Consider the following 22,069-nt stretch of genomic DNA (forward strand, 5'->3'; position numbering starts at 1 on the left):
GCCTTATATGTATAAAGCAATAATTCTGCAGCTGCTAGAAATACTTATTAAATAATATGCAACCAGACTCAAGTGCCTAAACAGTTTTTCTTGCATGTGACATCAATTACAGAAAATATTAGATTATTGTAATATTCATAGTCATCAAGATCTTGTATGATAAAGGCCCAGTGTCATTCTGGAGATAATGCTAAGAAGTCATGATGTAAGTGTCTTTTGGACAGTATTTATTGGCCATGCGAGCAACGAAACATGTTCATATACTGGTCATCTATTCAACACATAGCACTTATAACAAAGGCAGAAGGCAAAGGTCACTTTACTTTGTGTTTGAGACAGTAAAGTGATCAACAAGTTTCCAGCAGATCTTGTTTTACTATGCTGTCACAAAGTGGTAATTCACTAACAACATGGTGTAAATCTCTTGCCAGTGGTTGGACAGAAGAATTAAGAACAAACTCTTTTTGCAAAGTTTAAAGATTACGTTTAGCGGGCACAATCTTAAATCAAATATGGAAAGCAACTAAACAAAAACGATTTGTGTATTAGCAACTTTTGCCTCTCAGAACTGAGGTCAAGAGTTCAATTCCCGACCATGGCCTTATCTGTGTGGAGTTTGTATGTTCTCCCCATGTTTGCATGGGTTTCCTCCCACACTCCAAAAACATACTAGTAATTGGCTGCTATCAAATTGACCTTAGTCTCTCGGTCCATCTGTGTGTGTTTGTTAGGGAATTTAGACTGTAAGCTCCAATGGGGCAGGGACTGATGTGCGTGAGTTCTCTGTACAGCACTGCGGAATTAGTGGCGCTATATAAATAGATGATGATTATGACATATTTTTGTGATAACATTAGTAAAGATTATTTTTATATTATAATTAGTGTTATTTTAACACTACTTTAACTCACCACAGACTGAATCTTTTTGGCCAAAATAGGCTGCATCAAAAAGGTGGTCAGCAGTCTTCTCAAAGGAAGCTAACATCAGGACACTTTCCTTCATTTTTGCCAGGCCAAAACGTGTGATACCAAGTACCTCTCCCTGTGAAAAAAATTCAATAGAACTGTTACATATACTTACAAACTAACAGAAACATTTTTTTATTTTTTTTCAAAAAAAATATCAAAAGAGACTGCTTGACTAGACCTCACCTTATATGTCATGAGATCTGCCAGTAGCATTACATGGCGCCGGTCGATACTCATCCCATGATTCACCATTGTGTACTGGATCTCGTTTATAATGGTGGAGCGGGCTGCTTCAATACCAAGGGTCTTTTCAACCTGATCACATAAATTTATATACAATTTGCAAACGGTACGTTATCAGACATGTTTGGTTGAATGAATGTGTAACAGCTTTATACAGGAGATTTCTTCAAATTATCCCAATGATATACATCAGGTGGAAATTAAATAGTTTATGCATATTTCAACATAAACAAGCTGGATCAGGGGATGTTCAACAGGTTCAATTCACAATTGTTTTCAGACCACAAGAGTGTTACATTTATTTGTATATGCTATATCTAGTTAAGACTAAGAATAATCAGGATACATTCTCCCAACTTGATTGCTTTCACAAATCCATTGAGTAAGAAAAGAGTTGAATGTATTATAAAGATCTCCTCTAGGGACCACTGTGGATGGGAATAGAAAAATTCAACAGAGAACCTCACCTCGTAGGTATTGTTAGAAGTGGAATGAGAGCCCTTAACGCCATGTGTAGCCATGACAGAACGAAGGTTATCCCCTTCTACCAAGAGTTTGTATTTCTCTTTGCCGCTCTGTTCATCAATGTGTATCACAGCTCGTGCTACCTCGGGAATGCCCTGTACCACCACCTGAAGAGACAAAAGATGTGAAACCAAACAATTTACTTGAACTCCATCACATGTACATAAAAAAAAAGTGTTTGATTACACAGGGCCTTAGAAGCAAAGTATTGCAAATTCTATGTAATAAATTAAAGCAGGTATAGAACTAAAATCAATTTGCCTTGTCTAAGAGAGGTAACTGTTATATCCCATATTTTCAGGCAGTTAAAAAGCAGTTAGTTCTTTTTCTAACCATGCCCGAGAAACAACATACCCCAAATACAAATTTTTTATAGGCGAACAAGAGCAAAAAAAGTTAGTGTGCAATGTCCTGCAACGTTTAAACTCAAGTACAAAAATCCAGTTTTCTCTAACATCCTTTCTAGAACATTTCCTTCCAACCCAACACGTGATTTTATTGGATTCTGCTATCGCAAAGGAGCTCCTTTTTAACCCAATGTTTGAGGTATGTCACGAGTGTGGCACTGACTGACTGAGTCTTTATTGGATTTCCCTCCTTTTAGCACCACTTTAGTTTAAGCTTGAACATTTATTTGGAACCCCAGATTCCGCTGGAGACTGTGAATGGATCACTTATAAATAAATTCTGATTTTCACATAATTCACAAGCAAGGAAAGGCTCACAGCAATGCGGATAGACTGTCTCGGCAGGAAGAGCTAGATCCTCCGGGTTCACCTCCGGTAACCCTAAGTGACTGTGGAACCAGGAACCACATTGTGGGGTCATGGCACACTAGTTGTCCGCATGGACAAGGAGGGGAGGGGGGTGTGACTGGATCACTTATAAATAACTTATGGTATAAATTTATTTAAAGGAAATAGCGCAGGGCGCTTATTTATATAATTGCAAATGTACTTATTTTTGATATTGTGTGCATTTATGTAAAGGAAATATCATTATTTCTGAGACAAGGGGAAGAAATTTGATTTTTGTTTTAAATTTGCTAGAGAAAGTGCATTATTTCTGAGGCATATACCTGATGCATAAGCCTTTGTTGAGGAAGTCGTTTGTGTATTTTGGTAGGGAAATGACTTTTGTTTGGGAATGTGTATTCTGCAACTGTCTGAAGAAAGGACCCATGTTAATTAGACATTTTGATGTGTGAGGGTCCAGCACCTGAAGGCACAGGAAGCTTTAATTTTTAGACTTGTTAGATTTCCTGTGTCTAAAACAAGATGCAGGAAATCACAGCAAGTTTTAGGATATCACAGATATTTGTAAATATTGTTAGCTTTGTATGGCATGTAAATCCATGTTTGGGTAAACACATTGCATCCTGATTCTAAAAATAGCTCAGACCTCAGGGAGCTAGCGTACCCTGTGAGGTTGTGCCAAAACTGTATAAAAAAAGCACTGTTTTGTATTGAAAATCGTTGTTCTTGTTTCATCTGACCTGCTCACTGGTACCATTAACCAGGGTGAGCAAATAAACATCACTTGCTTCAAAAGACCTGCTTGGAAACTTGTCTATCCCTGAGACCTACAGATTAGACCCAACTCTAATCCGTTCCCGGATGTTCTGAGACTTGGACCCAGCTTTCCGGTACCACCGCTCTGCCCGCTACCCTGCAGCTCTGGCCAGTGTGATAGGCCAGGGGGATCCATCCACAGCAACCCTGATCCATAGGAATAAGCTATGGGTATTAGCTCAGGTACACCAGTAACGGGGTACACTAACAGCGTCAGTTACCCAGAAGAAACCAGGTACTGGATGCTGGTAAGAAGTCCAGTGGTGGCAGTATTTGTAAGTCCCTCTTACTGCGGTTAGAGGGCGCATTTGGGATAACAAAAGGAAACGGTGGCAAAGTAAGCACAGCCGGTTCCCAGCAACAACAGACAGGATATCATAGGCGGTCCAACCTGTCACAGAGACCAAAAACTTTGAACCCACATTTTTAAAAGACTGGCAACACTCCACATTGAAGGCGGGAATCCATGGTTCTATTTTCCAAACACCAAATGGCAAAGGGACATTACCTACTGAGGTACCAAAGGGACGAATAGCACATCTGGAGCCAGTTTGGTAAAATGGCTGGTCAAGTGAATGAGAGACTAGTTTCATTTGGTATATGGTCAGTCTGGAAAACTGCAGAATGAGTCTGCATAAACTGCATGGTTTAGAACAGGCCTGTCCAACCTGCGGCCCTCCAGATGTTGTGAAACTACAAGTCCCAGCATGCCCTTCCAGCTATGAACAGGTTGTCTACTAGCAAAGCATGCTGGGGCTTGAAGTTTCACAACACCTGGAGGGCCGCAGGTTGGACAGGCCTGGTCTAGAAAGTCGAGACCATCATCCACAGGATTTTCATGCCCAAATGAGAGCTGATTATATTAGACTTTATTAGAGTTGGCTGTTCAACAAATGTATCTCGAGTTAAGGCTCTCTGTTTTTGGGCATTGAACAGTAGACCAAGATAATAAGACTCTGGGTAGGAACTAGATTGGATACACCCATGGGATTCTAATGAGTCTCTCTCGCACATAAGCATGAAGTTCAGGACTCTGCATTGATCAAGTCATTGCCCTGATTAGGAATCATTAACAGCCCTTTGAATCTTAGAATAGTGTACATTACTGTCATGATCTCCGCTGACTTGACGCAAGGCAAAACCTGAACTTGAAAATGGTAAGGTTGAATTGTAAATTTGAGAAGACATTGATGGCCTTGCCAGACAGGAACATGAAAATAAGCATTCTGAATGTCCATCCAGTTTCATACAAGATACTACATATCCAGAGATTCCATCTTGAACCTGTCCACTCAAATCTGAGTGTTGAGTCTTGAGCTTCAAACTGGGTTAAAAAGATCCATCTGGGCTTTGGACTAAGCAGAGGTTTGAAAAAAAACTCCCACTCCCTATTGGTCTGCTGGCACAGGGATGAACACTGGTCATAATTACTGTCCAAATAGCTTCCTGCACAGCCCTCTGTCTTACTAGGTCTCCAGGAAGGCTGGTGCTGAGAACTTTGTATACAGCCATCTGTCTGCCCAAGCCTGTTTTTCCTCTGTTGTAGTCTTGAGTGGCAGAGAACTGTGTCCTTTAAGTCTGTCGTCCTGCTTTAGCTGCAGTGTGAATAGACAAAAGCCGGGGACCCACACCTAAAGATTGCAGTAGATAACTTTCTAGCTCCAATGAGCACAGCTTCCGGAGCTGCACCTATATTCAGACACTTACTGAATGTATTCAGCTAAGGTTAGTAATTGAGCTGGGTCTACCACTGCCTTTGTTATCGATGCACAGGCTAAAATAGTCCAAGAGTAACCACAACTGCAGCATATATGTAGCATCCCTTTGCAGCATTTTGAATATGAATAGTAGTGTTCTTGGACAATTGCCATATGGGAGCATCCACCTTGGGTGGGTATTCACATTTTACTGTGTTCACACTAAGGAAAGGATGAAGAGTGCACAATTTGTGCGACAGCTGAAACCTTTGTTCAGGTTTTTCACACACTCCACTAGTGAACTCCCCAAAATAAAGGGAATAAGGGAAGAAAATAAATGGTCTCTTCTTCCTTTAAAATAGAGTATTTTCAGTCTCTACTGACTCTTTACTGTTTTACACCCTGCTATCTTGTGGAAACCTCCACAGATTATGAGGAACTCATTGTAAAAGTCCACCGCTGCCTTGCCCTCCATCCTGAGAGGACAACTCAGTCTGAACCCTCACAGGACTGGACTACTGCAGGAGAGTCATAGCTGGGGAGGCAGAATGTAGAACCCTCTTTAAAGAGTAGGAATTAATAGTGAGGTTCTGGACTGACCTCGCTAGACTTCAGGTCCCAAAAGGCTCATCTGGTGGAATCATCACAGGGCCAATGGACCGCTAATTGAGAAACCTCTGATGAATGGGCTTGCTGAGTTTGCAGCAGAAGAGGCAGAAGTAAACTTCTCTTAGCGCGTCACCATTTCCAGGGTGTAGGCAATGCGACAAAAGAAATAGTCCATTATGGCTTTTCCAGATTAGTCCCCCCTCCCTGGCTCTTAGTCTTGCATGCTGTTCAAAAATGCAATGGCGTTTGATAATCCTGAAGTCATTTTAAGTTACATTTTGAACACTTAAAAATGGAATGGATCAGTCTCCTCTGCTCCAGATTCAACCCTAGTATTACTCACTTTATCAGACAAACTCCCACCCTCTAATACTTCCCTCAAAAGAGATATAGAGGAGGAGCTGCTACTGTCAAGCTAGATACACACTGCCTAATTTTCCACCAACTATTAATGCCGATTGATTTAACATCTGATCGATGGTCTGATCGCTCGGTCTATAGACTACATACACACTAGCCTCAATGTAGACAATAGAGGGAGAGCATCCATCCTGGTAGCGACTTTTTACAGCCATGTTGTCGTGAACAATGATTTTAATTTTGTACACACTGAAGCGACATTTGCGGGTCATATAATGATATACCAAAAACATTAGCATAAAGGGGCAGAGCTTTCACCAGACACACATTGCCGCTGGGGAGGCTGTGAGTTTCTGGGCTGGACTATAAAAACCAGACCCGGGACTGCCCCTGATTCTTTCTGCTGCCTGCCTGAACCTGGAAAAGGGCATACACTACAGAAAAGGATAGAATATACAATAGGGATACACTACACTACAGAAAATATACCCTACATTACACAAAAGGATAGGATACTATGGGGATACACTACAGAAAAGGATAGGAATAGGAATACACTACAGAAAATATACACTACGCTACAGAAAAGGATTCTATACTACAGGAACGTTCCTTACATTGCAAACAAAGAATTGGATCCAGGATACAATGATTTGATAAGTGTCATTGATAATAATATATATCTATAAAGCTATATGTGTTTGTAATGTTGATTTAACTATTTATATACATATAACTGTGAAGCTATTGTTTGATATCTGTGATAGTTAAATCAATATTATAAATACTATGTCTTATTAAATGTGTAAAGAAAATAGTGCACAGGAATAAAGGTGTTGTACCTAGGGTTAATTTTATATTGATATACTAGGTCAGGGTTGTCCAACCCGCGGCCCGCATGCGGCCCAGCCCGCCTGTAAATGTGGCCCAGCGGTTGTGGCAAGGGGGCAGTGCTGTTAATGAAAAAAATATCCTGCAAAAAAAAAAAAAAAAGAAAATACTTACCTTGCGGTCACGTCTGCTGGAGCTCCGGCTCCCTCCCTGGTCTCCTCCTCCGTGTGGCGCTCACAGTGAATGTCGGGGGTGACGTCATCACACCTGACATCCATTGCGTAGCGCAGCACAGAGGAGTCACCCGCGCGAACTATCAGCAGCAGTGAAAGATTATCCAGTATCTTATTGTTGTTACTCTGAATTTGGACTTTCTGCACCATGCAATTATGAACTAGCTGTGTTCTCTGTATGTATCTAATATAAATATTAAGAGATGATTGTATTTTTTATATTTTAACCCATTTTAATGTGCAGTGCTGAGTAGGGTGAAATTATCACCCACTGTTACCCTCATCGGAGGCTGCTCCATGAGCCATTTTTCCCGCCACCCCATCTTTAAATCTCTGTAGATTTCTATTAGTTCTCCTGATGCTACCTATATCGGTGACCATTTCAAACTGGTCAATAAAAAAAATGATTCATGGGTGCAGAAAGAGAGGAAAAAAAAAGTTTTTGGCATTTAATTCCCCGAACCCCACTAACTGGCAGATGCAGGTAAGTTAAATTGCAGCTGGTAATGGGACTACTTCTTTAATCATGATTCATCAACAGGTTTCTTAACTTCATTTCCAAGTAAGTTTAATATGTTAACTATGTTTTCTATGTTTTTTTGGATGATCAGTTATCGTTAATGTTAGTGTATTTTATGTGCGGCCCAAACCACCCCGTCGTCTTCCAATGTGGCCCAGGGAAGCTAAAAGGTTGGACACCCCTGTACTAGGTAATGTTGAACAATGTTATAATATATGTGTGAACTGTGAATGCAGGGTTTTATGTGTTAACAGTAAAATACTTTGATTTGAATACTGGTTATTTATAACTAATATATATTGTGAAGTACTGCTGAGATACAGTGGTTATTGGATAAATAATTCTGTAAAGCATAAGTGTTATTTAGTGTGGTCAAAAGACTGAGTAAGGCAACATTGTTTAAGGAAAAGTGCGAGTTTTATGACGAGTGTATCCGAGAACAGAATAAGAGGATAGTGTGTGCAACTAAGACGCAAATACGGGTCCTTTTACACATGCTTTACTGTAATGGTCTGCAACCAGACAAGTACAATACACATGTGTGATATCTAGTACAATACATGGACACTGTAATAGAATTAGCCATTCTAACATATTTTGCTGGTGCAGGGACCTAATTAAGAAGGCAGACATAAGCAATACACATAAAAACTAACACTACACTTTATTAAACTGGCTGCCATACGCTAGACGCATCAATGCAATAGACTACTGCTATTGCTATTCCGTTACAATCATCTAATTAACAGTCAGTGATGTGCAGACACCACACCACGCGGGACAGGTACAGGCATCTGAAATTTCCATACACATGCCCCCCAATGGAGCCCCAGTTCGATGAAGTATCTGAGGATTATCGTGGATCGATTGTAAATTTATACACACCACATGATGGAAAGGTGATTGGAACGAAAATATTGAATGGTGCAACTAACTTATTACTGAGGCGACAATTGACCATTTGGGAAGACTTTCGACCATCGTGTCTCTACACACAATGACCCGACTTTCGAATAAGCGGTCGTATGTCGGCTGGCTGAGACGATTATTGGACGAAAAACCTGTAGTGTGTACCCAGCTTCAGCGTCTGACTGTTTTGGCTGGCTTGTCTCTGTGAGGAAAGGCTGCCAAGGAAAATGGGCTAAGCTGTCTGGGCTTTAGTTTTACAAACCCTGAGGTAATTTGACTTTGAACACTTAAATGGAATGGAACAGTCTCCTCACCTCCAGATTCTGGATTTACTCACTTTATTAGAAATTACAATTAAGATGAGATAAAAATTACAGTTGCAGTTCACAAGCACAAAGGAAAGTGAATTCTGCAGACACAACCTCAGCCAGAGTGTGCAAACAGAACCCACACAGAAACATCTCTCATTCTAATAATTACCTCAGGACATATATAGGAGGATGAGCTGCAGGTGTCTGTGTCCGACAGTTTTGGCACGCTTGTTTCTGTGAGGAAAGGCTGCCAATTAGGCACCTTGAGATAATTTTGACTTCCATTTTGAAAACTTTATAAAATGGTTCTTAGATTCAAGATGAGGTAAAAATGACAGCTGTCGTTCACAAGCACAAAGGAAAGCGAATCTGCAAAGGCAGTTACTAGCTCAGCCAGCGTGTGTAGACTTAACTAATGCAAAAAATTCTTTCACAAATACTATTCTTAGAAGAGATGTAGATGAGGATCTGCAGATGCATGTGTTTGACAGTTTTGGCAGGTTTAACTCTGTGAGGAAAGGCTGCAAAGTAGGTGGAGCTAGGCTTTCTAAGGTTTAGTCTGAAAAACTCTGAGATAATTTGGCTTTCAGTTTTAACACTTAGAAAATGGAACAGACTCCTCTCCTCTGGATTACTTACTTTATCATAAGTAGTTGACAAAGAGTTATGATAATGTACAACCACATTGCACCGGTAGAATTTTGTAAAAGTATGAACAGAGGAACAGTTAGCCGCCTGAAACAACTGCTTGGCTGAGGCCCCATGCCACATCGTCCAAGAAGCACTCACTGGTCTTTTAGAATGGTCTGGGACTGGCTTCCCTACTGAATCCTAGCCCTGATCCATTGGGCAACGGTTTGATTTGTTGCTGGTCAGAACCCCTTATGCGCAAAATAAAAGTACAAGAAGGCTATCGGTCCTAAGCAAAGACGAACCTTAATTGACAGAGATCTTCAAGGCTCTGACCTCATCTAATATCTGCAGAGGTTCTTCACCTCCCAAGGACAAGCTCTGTCTTAGAGCAGGGATAATAATGTCCCGGTTCAGGTGAAATTTTGGCAACACCTTGGGCTGAAAGGATGGTTTGTGGTATGCAGGATAGCCCTGTCATAAAAAAAAAAAAAGAAAAAGAAAAAAAAGAGTGCAAGATCAACCGGATCTAAAGGTTCAAACTGCAGTTGCTGCAGCAACGAGGGAACCAAATTAAAGGGCCCATTAGGTGGTTGGACATGTAGAAAACCCTGCAAGAATATCTGAATTTCTGGAAAAAAATAGATTTTTATACTTATGTAAAATCCGTTTATCTTAGTCCATCCGGGGACATTGGGGTAGAGAGTAAGGACAGGGAGAACTGGCACTTTAACTTCTGTTAACTAAGCCCTAGCTCCTCCCCCTCTATACCCCACTTTCTGCTAGCCTCAGTTTATATTTAACCAAGCCTACAGAAACCAAGCCTACAGATAGAGAGAAAACAAGAAAAGAGAATAAACTTAACAAAACAACATTCTCTTTAACAGCAAGACAACATGTCAAACAGTAGGATAAACCAGAGCGTTAAGGGTGGGCGCCCAGTGTCGCCCAATGGACTAAGAGAAACGGATTTTAAGTATAAAAATCCAATATTCTACCCCACTATAAGCCTGACTGATAACCGCCGTAAATCAACCTAGCAATAGTCACTTTAGAAGCTGGCCAGCCTCTCTTGTAAGCATCATCGAGAATCAAAAGATCCTCAGTCTTGCGCATTTTCTGAGACCTTTTCACATAAATATGCAAGGCTCGGACATCATCGAGATAACGAGTAGAATTATCGTTATCTGAAGACGAATCAGTCAGTAGAATCAGTCAGGGCAGGAAAGACAATGTCCTGACCGAGATGAAATCTAGAAACGACCTTAGGAAGGAAAGAGGGCTTTGTTCGAAGAACTGCCCTGACTTCATGAAAAACAATAAGAGGAGAAACACCTCTGGATGGAGGGACCATTCGCCCGGATGCAGAGTCTGCCTGCTTAGGAAATCTGCTTGCCAATTTTCTATTCCGGGAATAAAGATGGCCAAGAGTGCCGGAACGTTAACCTCAGCCGACTGAAATATCTTGTGTGTCTCCTGCATGGCCAAGGGACTCTTGGTGCCGCTCTGATAATTGAGGTATGCCACTGCTGTGGCATTGTCTGACTGAATCTTCACTGGCCTTCCCTGCAGCAAGTGTTGCACGTTCATAAGAGCATGAAACACTGCTCGCAGTTCCAAGACATTGATTGGAAGCTTAGATTCCTTTTGAGTCCAAAGACACTAAACAGAGTGTGAAGACAGACAGCCCCCCAACCTCGAAGGCTGACATCCATTGTCATCAAAGTCCAATTGCAAATGTAGAATTTGCGTCCCCTGGCGAGATTCCGTTTGTGTAACCACCAAAGAAGCGACTGACGGGTCTGCAGAGCCAGGCGGAATACCTGAACCGCCAGATTCAGATGGGATTTGTTCCATTGTGACAGAAGTTCCAACTGGAACTACCGTGAATGAAATTGAGCAAACTGGATCGCCTCGAAAGTCGATACTATCTTGCCCAGAACTCTCATGGCGAAATGTATCGAAGGCCTCCTTGCTGCCAACAGAGATTTCACCATATTCTGCAAGGCTATAATCTTGTCCTGGGGCAAGAACACCCGTAGTTGGGTTTCGAATAAAAGACCCAAAAAGATCATCCGCTGGGATGGGATTAACTTGGACTTCTTTAAGTTGATAATCCAACCATGAGACTCTCTAGGGTCTTGATTACTACCTGAATATGCGACTGGAGCACCTCTGGAGAATCTGCCTTTAAAAAAAGATCGTCTAGGTAAGGGATGATTGTAATCCCCTTGGACCTTAGCAGAGCAGCCATGACCGTGATGATCTTGGTGAACATACGTGGGGCCGTGGCCAGACCAAAGGGAAGAGCCTGAAATTGGAAGTGCTCTGATCGAACCACAAACCTCAAAAGGGACTGATAACCCTTCCAGATAGGCACATAGAGATAGACATATTTGATGTTTATAGCCACCATAAATTGTCCTTATTCCATTCCGTGAATGACCGAGCGCAAAGACTCCATTTTGAACCTGGGCACTTTGACCTGGGTGTTCAAAGATTTCAGATTCAGAATTGGTCTGAATGAGCAGTCTGGTTTTGGCATGAGAAAAAGGCTGGAATAAAAACCCAAACCTCTTTGAGAATCTGGCACCGGGATAATCACTCTAGAAGAAAGGAGGGATCAAATTGCTTCTCGTAAAGCCAGTCGTTGTCGTAGACAAATGGGAAGCCCTGTGGCAAAAAAACGTCTGGGAGGAAGACAGAGCAGATCGATGTTGTATCCCTGGTCCATCACCCCCTGAGCCTAGACATCGGTGGTAGACGGAAAGCACCGATCTCTGAACAAGAGAAGACGTACTCCTACCACTGGCGACAGCGGAGGAGCAAAATGCCCGTCATGTGAATTGCTTGTCTGTAGGCTTGCTGCTGGACGTCAAGCAGACCAGGCCTGGTGCCCATGCTGCAAACCATCCCTGGGGGTGGATGCCTGGCCTCTAGAAGATTGGCCCGAGGAATACTAACCCTGCAACCTTCCTGAGGAACGAAAGGACCAGAATCTGGACATTCTTTGTTTTGGGAGCATTAACAGGGAGAAAAGTGCTCTTTCCTCCTGTTGCTTGACTGACAATGGAGTCAAGCTGAGGCCCAAACAAAAAAAAAAACCCCCAGAAAAAGGTATGGTCTCAAGAGCTGTTTTAGACTCCACATCAGCCTCCCAGGACTTTAGCCAGAGAGTGCGACGAGCCTAAACTGCAGAGGCAGAAATACGTGCCCCAATCAGTCCCGCATCCATAGCAGCTTCTCCTAAATAATCTGTTGCACTCCTGAATTTGCTCCACTAATGGAAGCAGTTCAGAGGACAGCCTGCCTGCCAACGAACCTTCAGACAGCTGTTCTGACCAGCGTTCTACAGCTTTGTTCACCCACGCAGATGCTAAAGCAAGCCTCAAAGAGGCACCTGCTGCCACAAAAATGGACTTAAGGACGGCTTCAACTTTACGGTCTGTACCATCCGTGGCTGCATTAGAAAGAAGAATAGTAGCTACTTTGGCTAACCTTGCAACAGCCGCATCCACACGTGGAAGCGTATCCCGTTTAGCAAGAACTTCAGGAGGAAAAGGATAACACGACTGCAGTTGCCGAGATACTTGGAACTTCATATCTAGGGAAGCCCAAGGCTCTGACCACAAATCTTCCAATTGGGAAGAGGAAGGGAAAGAGAAAGATTTATTTTTCCAGCGAGCAAAAAGAGAAGCCTCTGCAGCTTTAGGAACCTCTTCCTCAGGAAAATCAAGTACCTGACACACAGCTTGAATTAATTCTTCAACACTCTGACGATCAGAATGAACCTCCTCCACCACCAAGGGAGCATCTATGTCAGAATCCACCGATAATTCACCCTCCTCCTGGGAACCACAGTCAGAATCTGACTCATGTCCTTGAAGAAGTGCCGACACCCTCTTACGCTTACGTGAGGAAGACAGTGCGGCAGAACGCAGCATTCTTTCTAAAGAGGAAGAAATCGAAACCAAACGCTGTACAGAGGATGCAAGTCCCTGTACCCAAGCTGGTTCTACAGACTCCGCCAGGGTAGAAACAATCATACCCTAACTTAGCGAACTAGAACCCATGTCATTCACTACTGAGGAAGCAGAGTCAGATGCTAGAGTGGCCACAGACTGTGAGAGCACCAACTGAGCAAGTTCAGCCACCGTATTGGAGAGAGAGCGAGCTCAGGCAGGTTTTGCTGTATCTGAACCAGCAGCTGCTGTTTCACTCGGTATGCTCTCTGAGGGCCGAAGGCTGCGCACAGAGCTTGCGCGCCTGGCTGTCCAGCTGGTAACTTAACATGACAGACAGCACAGGTGAAACTCAACATAGATGTAACACCAGCCCTACCACGTATGGATTTTCTCTTATCTGACATGTTAACAGATGGGACAAAAGTGACAGAACACAGTGTAACAAAACACAATATAGATGACAAGCAGCACACAAAACTGAACAGAAAGTGAGCCTGCAATACAGCCAATAAAGCCCCACAGAGTAAAAGACAAACTTTTTAAAATAACAACCCTCAACCCTTTACCTTACAGGACTCAGGACAGAAAAGGGGAGAAGCTGGAGCTATAAAATGGCTGTCTCTTCTTGTGTCTGCACACAAAATGAGTGAGAGACCACCACGGAAGAGGTGCAATAGAGGAAACATCACTCCCCCAGGGCCCAGCACTGCATTGGCAAGCATCCACAGGACAACCTCCCTCAACCAATCCAGTGCCTAGCAGGGCTCACTATCTTAGTGACCCTTGCCTGACCCAGTCCCGTGCTAAAAGTATTTTTTTTTTTCTTTTGAGGACTGCTCTTAGTAAGAAGCAGCTAGACTCATGGGACAACTGCGATTTCCTACCCCCCCCCTCTCCCAGCACTGTGCTAGGAGAGGGTTTCACTTTCCTGCTGCCATCCCTCCACACGCAGTGTCTGCAGTCTGCTGGCTGTCAGAACAGAAGGACGGACACAGCCTGCGGCGACTGTGCCCGGCTCCTAGGAGGGTATCAGAATTTTGGGAGAGGGGGGCTGGCAAGGGAGGTACCCTCAATGGAACCTCCAATCCCGCCCTCCAGAGAGCGCACAGCCATCCATGCTGTGCTATATCCTTCACGCTCCACGCTAACTGCAGGCTCGAAAGAGTGCTTTAACAAGTGGCAGACAGGGAGGAAAGGGAAGCCAGGCTACTTTACCCCGGAGCCTCCAAAACAGCAGCCGGCAGTCGGGAGTGCTACACGCGGTGAGTGACAGCCGCCTATGCGGCTTAGTGAGCCGCCGACTGTCAGGAACAAGAGACACAAGTCCCTGATTAACTTATAAACCCAAACACAAAATAAAAAAAAACAAAAACATACTTGGGCTGCTAATCAGCCCAGACGCAGCCCGTTCGCCGGGCACTTAAACAAAACTGAGGCTAGCAGGAAGTGGGGTACAGAGGGAGAGGAGCTAGGGCTTATTTAAACAGAAGTTTAAAGTGCCAGTTGGCCCTGTCCCTACTCTATACCCCAATGTCCCCCAAAGGAAGATAGAGAAATAGCTAGTTTCCTTTGAAACTTTCAGACAGAAGACTGACAGAGCTGAAACCAGTATTTTAAAGGAAGCTAGTCTTAGACAACTGTTCAGACCATTCTGCAAGCAGGAAAAAAGGCACGCCAAATTACAAGACGTGTGTACAACTTTATCTTCGCACCAATAAATGTAATCTTTCCATCCTCTGTGATAGTTTTTAGCAGACAGTGGCTTTCTAGCTGAAATCATGATTTGAATGACTTCCTCCGAAAGACCCTGCACCCGAAGGATATCAGCAGAGCAAAGTCAGGGTGATAAAAGGAGCGCCGATTTAGAAGAGATTTTCTTCTCCAAAATGATTATGCCGATATTCTTAAAATTTCTTCTCAGCCAGAATGGCACACCCTCTTTCTTGTCCTTCTTAGTATTCAAGGTAACCTGGCCATCTGCGGATGGGGGAAGAGCTAAATCAGCCAATATTTCCACAGGAAATATGGTGTTCATGGTGTTCAGTAAGAGCACCATCGGATACTGGGTTCTCACACAATATTGGCTCACCTTGCAGTTTAGCCAAGGGGACATCGTATCGACATTCGGGTGACCCAATTTGTCCACAATCTGAAGGCTTTTGGTATGCTACGGCCAATGCAACTAGGTCTGACCCTTTGGTGGGACTGAGCTTGTAGCAACTCTGAGCTCAAGAACATTTACGGGGAGTTTTGCCTCCTCTTGGGAACAAAGTCCCTGTAGTCAGCTATTCAAAGCAAACACTTCAAATCCCAGTAAGCTGGCATTTGTAGAAACGATGGTCCAGTCCCAGATGGAGAGCAGATAACCCGAAACTTATTGAGATTTGTTTTCTTCAGAAACAAGAGAAGAGATTGATGGGTATGCAGTGACATTTTGAAGAACTTTGTTGCCAAATAAGGGTTGGACGGACCTTGACTGGTCAGATTTTTACTCTGGAGTCTGGGAGTTTTCTCAATAAGCTTAATGCAATGGAGAACAAATACCTGTCTTTAATAACTAAGCTTTCATCTGTTTCTGAATAGCTAGAATATTCCCCACTTGTAAAAAGACTGAAATCTGGTGTCGAAGAGTAGACCCAGAAATAGCATACATTGTGCTGGGTCAACATTGGATTTCTAATTTGTTACCTAGCCAGCGTCTTCACAGTCATCCACAAATGGGTCAGGAGAAGCGCAGGAGCGCAGAATCTAGCATTTATCAGAAGGTCGCCCTGGTCTGATATAATAGTTACCACTTTTAACTTTAAAAAGGCTGCCATGACCGCCATACATTTTATTAATACCCTTGGTACTGTAACCAGACCATAGAGCATAATCAATTTATATAGCGCTACTAATTCCACAGCGCTGTACAGAGAACTCACTCACGACAGTCCCTGACCCATTGGGGCTTACAGTCTAAATTCCCTAACACACACACTTCAATTTGATAGCAGCCAATTAACCTACCAGTATGTTTTTGGAGTGTGGGAGGAAACCGGAGCAACTGGAGGAAACCCACGCAAACATGGGGAGAACATACAAACTCCTCACAGATAAGGCCATGGTCTAGAATTGGCCCCAGTGCTGTAAGTGCTAACCACTTAGCCATCGTGCTGCCCGTAAGCAATGTTCTGAACTGTAAATGGGAACCTGCCACTTAAAACCTGAGATGCACATCTCAGATTGGAACGTGGAGATATGCATCTTATGTCCATGGAGGTGAGAAATTTGCATTTGACAGATCTTAAAGACTCCCTCTTGAATATGCCCACCAGCAGATGAGTGTTTAGGGATTTCCGATACAAGATAGACCAAAAACTCAAGTCCGGTTTTTGCAATATAAATAGGTTTGCGTAATAACCAAAACCTCCTTGTTCTTTTGAGACTGAAATAATAATTTCTGAGGCCAATAAGCACTGGATGGCCTCCTGAATGCTCCCATCTTACAGAAAGGCTGTACAACTGAACAGTTGAACACTGGAAAAATGTTGCCTGATCCGACGAATCTCTATTTCTGCTGCAACATGCAATTAACGTAAGTCATGCAAATCCATAGATTAATTCTGCCTTGTATCAACAGTAAAAGCTGATGGTGATGGTGTATTGTTATAGGGAATGTCTTCTTCCCCCACTTTAAACCCTATAATACCAATTGAACATTGTTTAAATGTACAGCCCGAGTATTGGTGCAGACTACGTGCAGCCCTTTATGGCCACAGTCTATCAATCTTCTAATAGGAGCAGGATAACACGCCATCTTCAAGCAGAATAACACGCCATGTCATCTCAAGTTGGTTCCACAAATGACAATCGGTGCAAAGGTCTCCAGTGTCACCATATCTCCATCCATTAAAGCATCTTTGGGATGTGCTGAAATAGGAGATTAGCGACATGAATGTGCAGCTGCCAAATTTGCAGAGACTGTGTAATGTTGTGCATGTAGTACTACAAGCACCAGCATACCCAGACTGTTCATGGCAGCCTAGGCTTGCTGGGACTTTCAGTTCACTAATGTAAAATAGCGTTTTATTCATTTTTTTAAAACCATTTATTACCCCACACCCACTGCCCAGGGGTGTGGGAAAAGCCCTAGTGCTGTCAGCACGGGGCTGGGTACTCTTAGGGAGGGTGCCCACATTTTGCGCACCATAATTCCCTATAGAATCCAGCCTCATGTTGACCAGATAGGGTCTGGTTGGTATCACACCAGGGGGACCACCTGTTGTGGGTTCACCTGCTATGGTGCTACCAGCATCAGGTCTAGCAGCTGTATATCTGTTGGACCCCCTGCCATTACCGCTTTAATGTCGGCATTGTGACCGTCTGTATTTTCAATGTCGGCAATCACAGTGTTTGTATTTTATATGTTTTAGGAAAATGTAAATACCAGCATTTAGCCTGTCGCCATTTTCATGTTAGGATAAGTGTTGCTATTTCTTCTGTCAGAATTTCATACTCCACCCAAAAATTCAATGAAAACAAACATGACTGGAAACAAAGCAGGTATAACCAAGGAACAGCGAGGATATAATAGTCTTAACATTATACAACACACGTTGCCTCTAAAAATGTCAGAGGGAAATCAGTATGCACTTGTGCATTTCTACTACTAATTCCTTTGCTTGTGGTAGAGCCGACAGTCAATATGTTACATCACTTTATAAGTTCGTTGATGACCCGTGAGTGTGTTTTAAATTTTTGAACAATAACTAAATAAAAACATTAATTTTACTCATATTTACTAGCGTTCTCAACATTCATTGTTTCCAAAGTGTGTGTTTATCAGTGTCTCCTTTTTTTTTTTCTTTTTAAACAGGGTGAATATTTTCTGGTTGTTTCACAATGATATAAGAGTTAAAACTGACAGTATTGCATTTACAGATATTTAAGATTAAAGTGGTTATAACCCTTAACCTTAGCCGTTGTAAAGGGACATGCAAATTTTACCTTACACATTGTAACATAAAAAAGCAGCAGAACTCACCTTAGGGAGCTCCTCTTTAAGTGACTGCAAAACGTAGTACATTGAGCTTTTGTTGTTCTCTCTTGGTGTAACGCAAAGCACTGCCTCACCATGAACTGCAATGTCTCCTGGTTTTACACGTAGCTTAGACATACAGATAGAGTATCTCACAGTCTCTGCATTCACCTGAAAAACAGCAGCACTTAGAAAATATTCATTTAGTAAAGGGACGTCAACCACAAACTTCAGACTTCATTACCTCAAGCCTTAACAACCGTATACGTTCTAGTGAAAGCTTCACAAGGAGAAAACAATCATCAGGAAGGAACACCTCTTCTATGTACTCTGATATCTGTGGAGGGAAATATGGAGAAAAAATTTTTTAGGCGTTAAGTTGGTGCGGAAATTATGCAGTGATGTATTACTGCACACTCCCTAGCCATAGAAGATTTAATTCCCAGCAGGTCATGCACTGCTGGCAGGAGAACAGCCCCTTATACAAGATATCTTTCATTTTGACCTCCATTTCAACTCCAGCAATCTACCATTTGACCATAGGTTCAAAAATATACAGGATCATTATCCAAACTGCATATTTCTTTATATGCAAGCTGGTATAAAATGTTTCAGCAGCTTGATACAAGACAAATATTTAAAATTATGACTTGGTATAAGAAAGTGTAAATACGGTATATAGGAAATCTTTAACAAGAGGATGATTTTTTTTTTTTTTTACTCACCATAAAACCCATTTCATAGAGTCCATTGGGGGACACTGCGACAATGAGGTACAGTAGGTTTACTTGGAGCAAGGGCACTTTAATCTAAAAATGTTGAGAGGACAGTTGCTCCCCTTCTATGCCCCTTCCTAAATTAAACCATCCTCAGCTTTTCAATAACAAAGTCCAGAAGAGAGGGCCTAACAAGGCAACACAAGAAACACCAAAACAGTATACAAGCAATAAGCAGAGCAAAGGCAGGGAGCACAGTGTCCCCCGTAGGGACTCAGAGAAATGGATTATGTGTCAAGTAAAAAAAATCCACTTTTCTCTGTCATGTCATTGGAAGACACTGCGACAATGGGGACACTCCAATTCTGCCTCTAAGGGAAGGATTGCTCTAAAACAGCTCAGCGTAAAACCTTGTGCCCAAAACAAGAATTCTGAGATGCAAAGACCTGCACTTGTAGAGTTTGGAAAAGGTGTGGACAGAGAAGTACATAGCAGCTGGGCACAACTGTTCAGCTGAAGGACGATAAAGTGCTGCTCACAAAGCACCAACAGCCCTGATTAAATGAGCTTTCGATCCTATTGGCACTGACTTACCTGCCTGAACGTAAGCCTACTAAATAGTCAAAGTAGTCCAACCAGCAAGAGACAGCTTAGAGGCCAGCCAACCACGCTTGTGAGCATAATACATAACTATCAAGTCATTAGGCTGAAGCGGTATGGTCCACATAGCATCTGAGGGCCCGAACCACATCCAGAAGCTGCAAAGACACATCATAAAAAAATAAAGTTGGAACAAAATTCTCCTGATTTAAGTAAAAATGTGAGACTATTTTCGGAACAAAAGAGGGCTTAGTGCGAAGCACTGTCTGGTCAGAATGGAACACCAGAAAGGGGGGATTACAGCACAGCGACCTCAACTCGGACACTCTGTAAACAGAAGAGATAATCAGCAAGAACACTACCTTCCACGTGACATAAAATGGAGATCCACAGACTCCAATGACTCAAAAGGAACTTTAGCAAGAGCCCTGGAGCACCAAACTAAGACCCCATGGACCTCCAGAGAGCAATGATGGCCGCGCCCCACGCAGACAGACTGGCACCTATAGTAACCAAAATCCACTTCCAAGAGGGACAGACCCTTGGAGAGATTTGATAAGGTCAACCACATAAAGGACTGGCGAAAGGTTGGGGACAACCAGATGAACTGCTTGCCCAGATGAACAAAAGATTTGAACCACTTGAACAGCAGAGAATGAAACTGGGGAAGGGTACCGCTTCAAACACTGATATCATGATCCTTAGCAGCTTCATACATCAGGGAACGGATACACCTCCCATCTGGCCAGAAGGGATCTGGTTTTGGATAGAACAAATCGCACCCTGTCCTCCAGGAAGAACACCCGCTGACACACTGTGTCAAAGTCATGACCAAGAAAACGCATCCTATGTGCGAGAAAGGCGACGACTTGGGTAGGTTGAGGTTCCAGTTGTGTGCTTCCAGAAATGTCATCGTCGGTTGAATGTGTTGTAGAGGATATAATATGACTGAGCCTTCAATAGGTCATCTACATAAGGAACAATGGTGATGTCATGAGGATGCAAGAGACCTGCCATGACGGCCATAACGTTTGCGAAAACCCGCAGGGCAGTAAGCTAGGTAAAAGGCCAAAGACCAGAACTAATCATGAGCATTGCGAACCAGAAAGCAAAGATGACACAGATGCACCTTCCAGGTGACGATGTGGAGGTAAGCATCTTTTATGTCCAGAGACACAAGGAGCTCCCCACAATGATGGACTGCAACGATTCCGTCTTGAAGCCCAGAACCTAAATCAGTTTTTGCGGTTGAGGATCGGACGGAAGGGGCCGTCCAGCTTCGGTACCAGAAAGAGGTTGGAGTAGAACCACAAACCCCTTTCCAGAGGCGGCACTGGAAAAATAACTCTCAAAATCAGAAGTTTCTGGATAGCCTCTCGTTGTTCCCTGTGCCCGAGGCTGAAGGAGGGAAGACCAGTGTCGAACAACCTGCAATGCACAAGGTCGGAAATATAACCACAAGTACAACCCCTTGGACCCTGCAATCAATGATATACGCCATTGATTCTGAAACTGCTGGAGACAGGTCCCTACCACAATACTGTGTTTGGGTGTCCCAACCTGCAGAAACAGTCTCACCAGACTAGGGATTCCCGAGCCTGGCAGACCCCGGCCCATATGGAAACCTCCCCTAGAGGAAGTTCAATGCCCCCTAGTGGGCACCACCCTTGACCTACTGTAGCGGAACTAAAATCTGGGTTGTTTGGGTTTAGTGTGGCAGATAGAAAGGAAAGAGCACTCTAGAGTGCGCTTAGAGTCAGAATCTGCTGACCAAGAGCGGAGCCACAATGAATGTCTGGCCGCTATATAGAGTGTAGAGTTTGGAAGGAATGGATACAGAATTTAACAAACCCTAAAAAGAATGACCTAAAAAATCTGAAGTCTCTCGATTGTGTTTAGCAAACACAAGCAAGTCAGCCCTCGGCCGATTTTCTTGCAAACACTTAGGCAACTGATTCCCCCATGCCTGGTTAGCCTTGTTCAGCCAGGCAGTAGACACCTGGTCTAAACAGTCTGCCAGCTGCCACATAAGCTGCATGAAGCAGAAAAATCACAATATATCAGTAGTATCCCGAGTGAAACACCAACACCTGGCACAAGGATATCGGTTACGCGGGCAATGGGAGGATGCACCTCGGGAGAATTCTACAATTTCACAGACTCTTCCAATGGCAAGGAATAAAGAGATTTTAATCTTCCTGGCATATGGAACTTCTGTTCAGACTTCTGCCAAGCCTCCGAAATAGAGGAGATGAAGGGAAACAGACCACCTGTTTCTTCTGCCGTTTAAAAAGGCAAAAGCCAGAGTCTGAAACTTTAGGATCTGCCAACCCTAAAGATTTGCTGAACTCCCAAAAC

At 43.1% G+C, this 22,069-nt stretch overlaps 1 protein-coding gene across 1 annotated transcript in view; it reads right to left on the bottom strand.

Annotated features, from left to right (window-relative positions):
- The window catches only part of POLR3A (RNA polymerase III subunit A), a 614,347-nt gene that overhangs the window by 509,635 nt on the left and 82,643 nt on the right, over positions 1 to 22,069 (bottom strand). The window contains exons 26-30 of the mRNA XM_075217088.1: positions 18,640 to 18,732; positions 18,402 to 18,566; positions 1,682 to 1,846; positions 1,155 to 1,286; positions 912 to 1,044 (exon numbers count right to left, since the gene is read on the bottom strand). Coding sequence (XP_075073189.1) covers positions 912 to 1,044; positions 1,155 to 1,286; positions 1,682 to 1,846; positions 18,402 to 18,566; positions 18,640 to 18,732 — 688 coding nt within the window. The remainder of the gene's footprint in view (positions 1 to 911; positions 1,045 to 1,154; positions 1,287 to 1,681; positions 1,847 to 18,401; positions 18,567 to 18,639; positions 18,733 to 22,069) is intronic.

The sequence above is a fragment of the Mixophyes fleayi genome, chromosome 6, assembly GCF_038048845.1.
Source record: "Mixophyes fleayi isolate aMixFle1 chromosome 6, aMixFle1.hap1, whole genome shotgun sequence".
NCBI classification, from domain to species: domain Eukaryota; kingdom Metazoa; phylum Chordata; class Amphibia; order Anura; family Limnodynastidae; genus Mixophyes; species Mixophyes fleayi.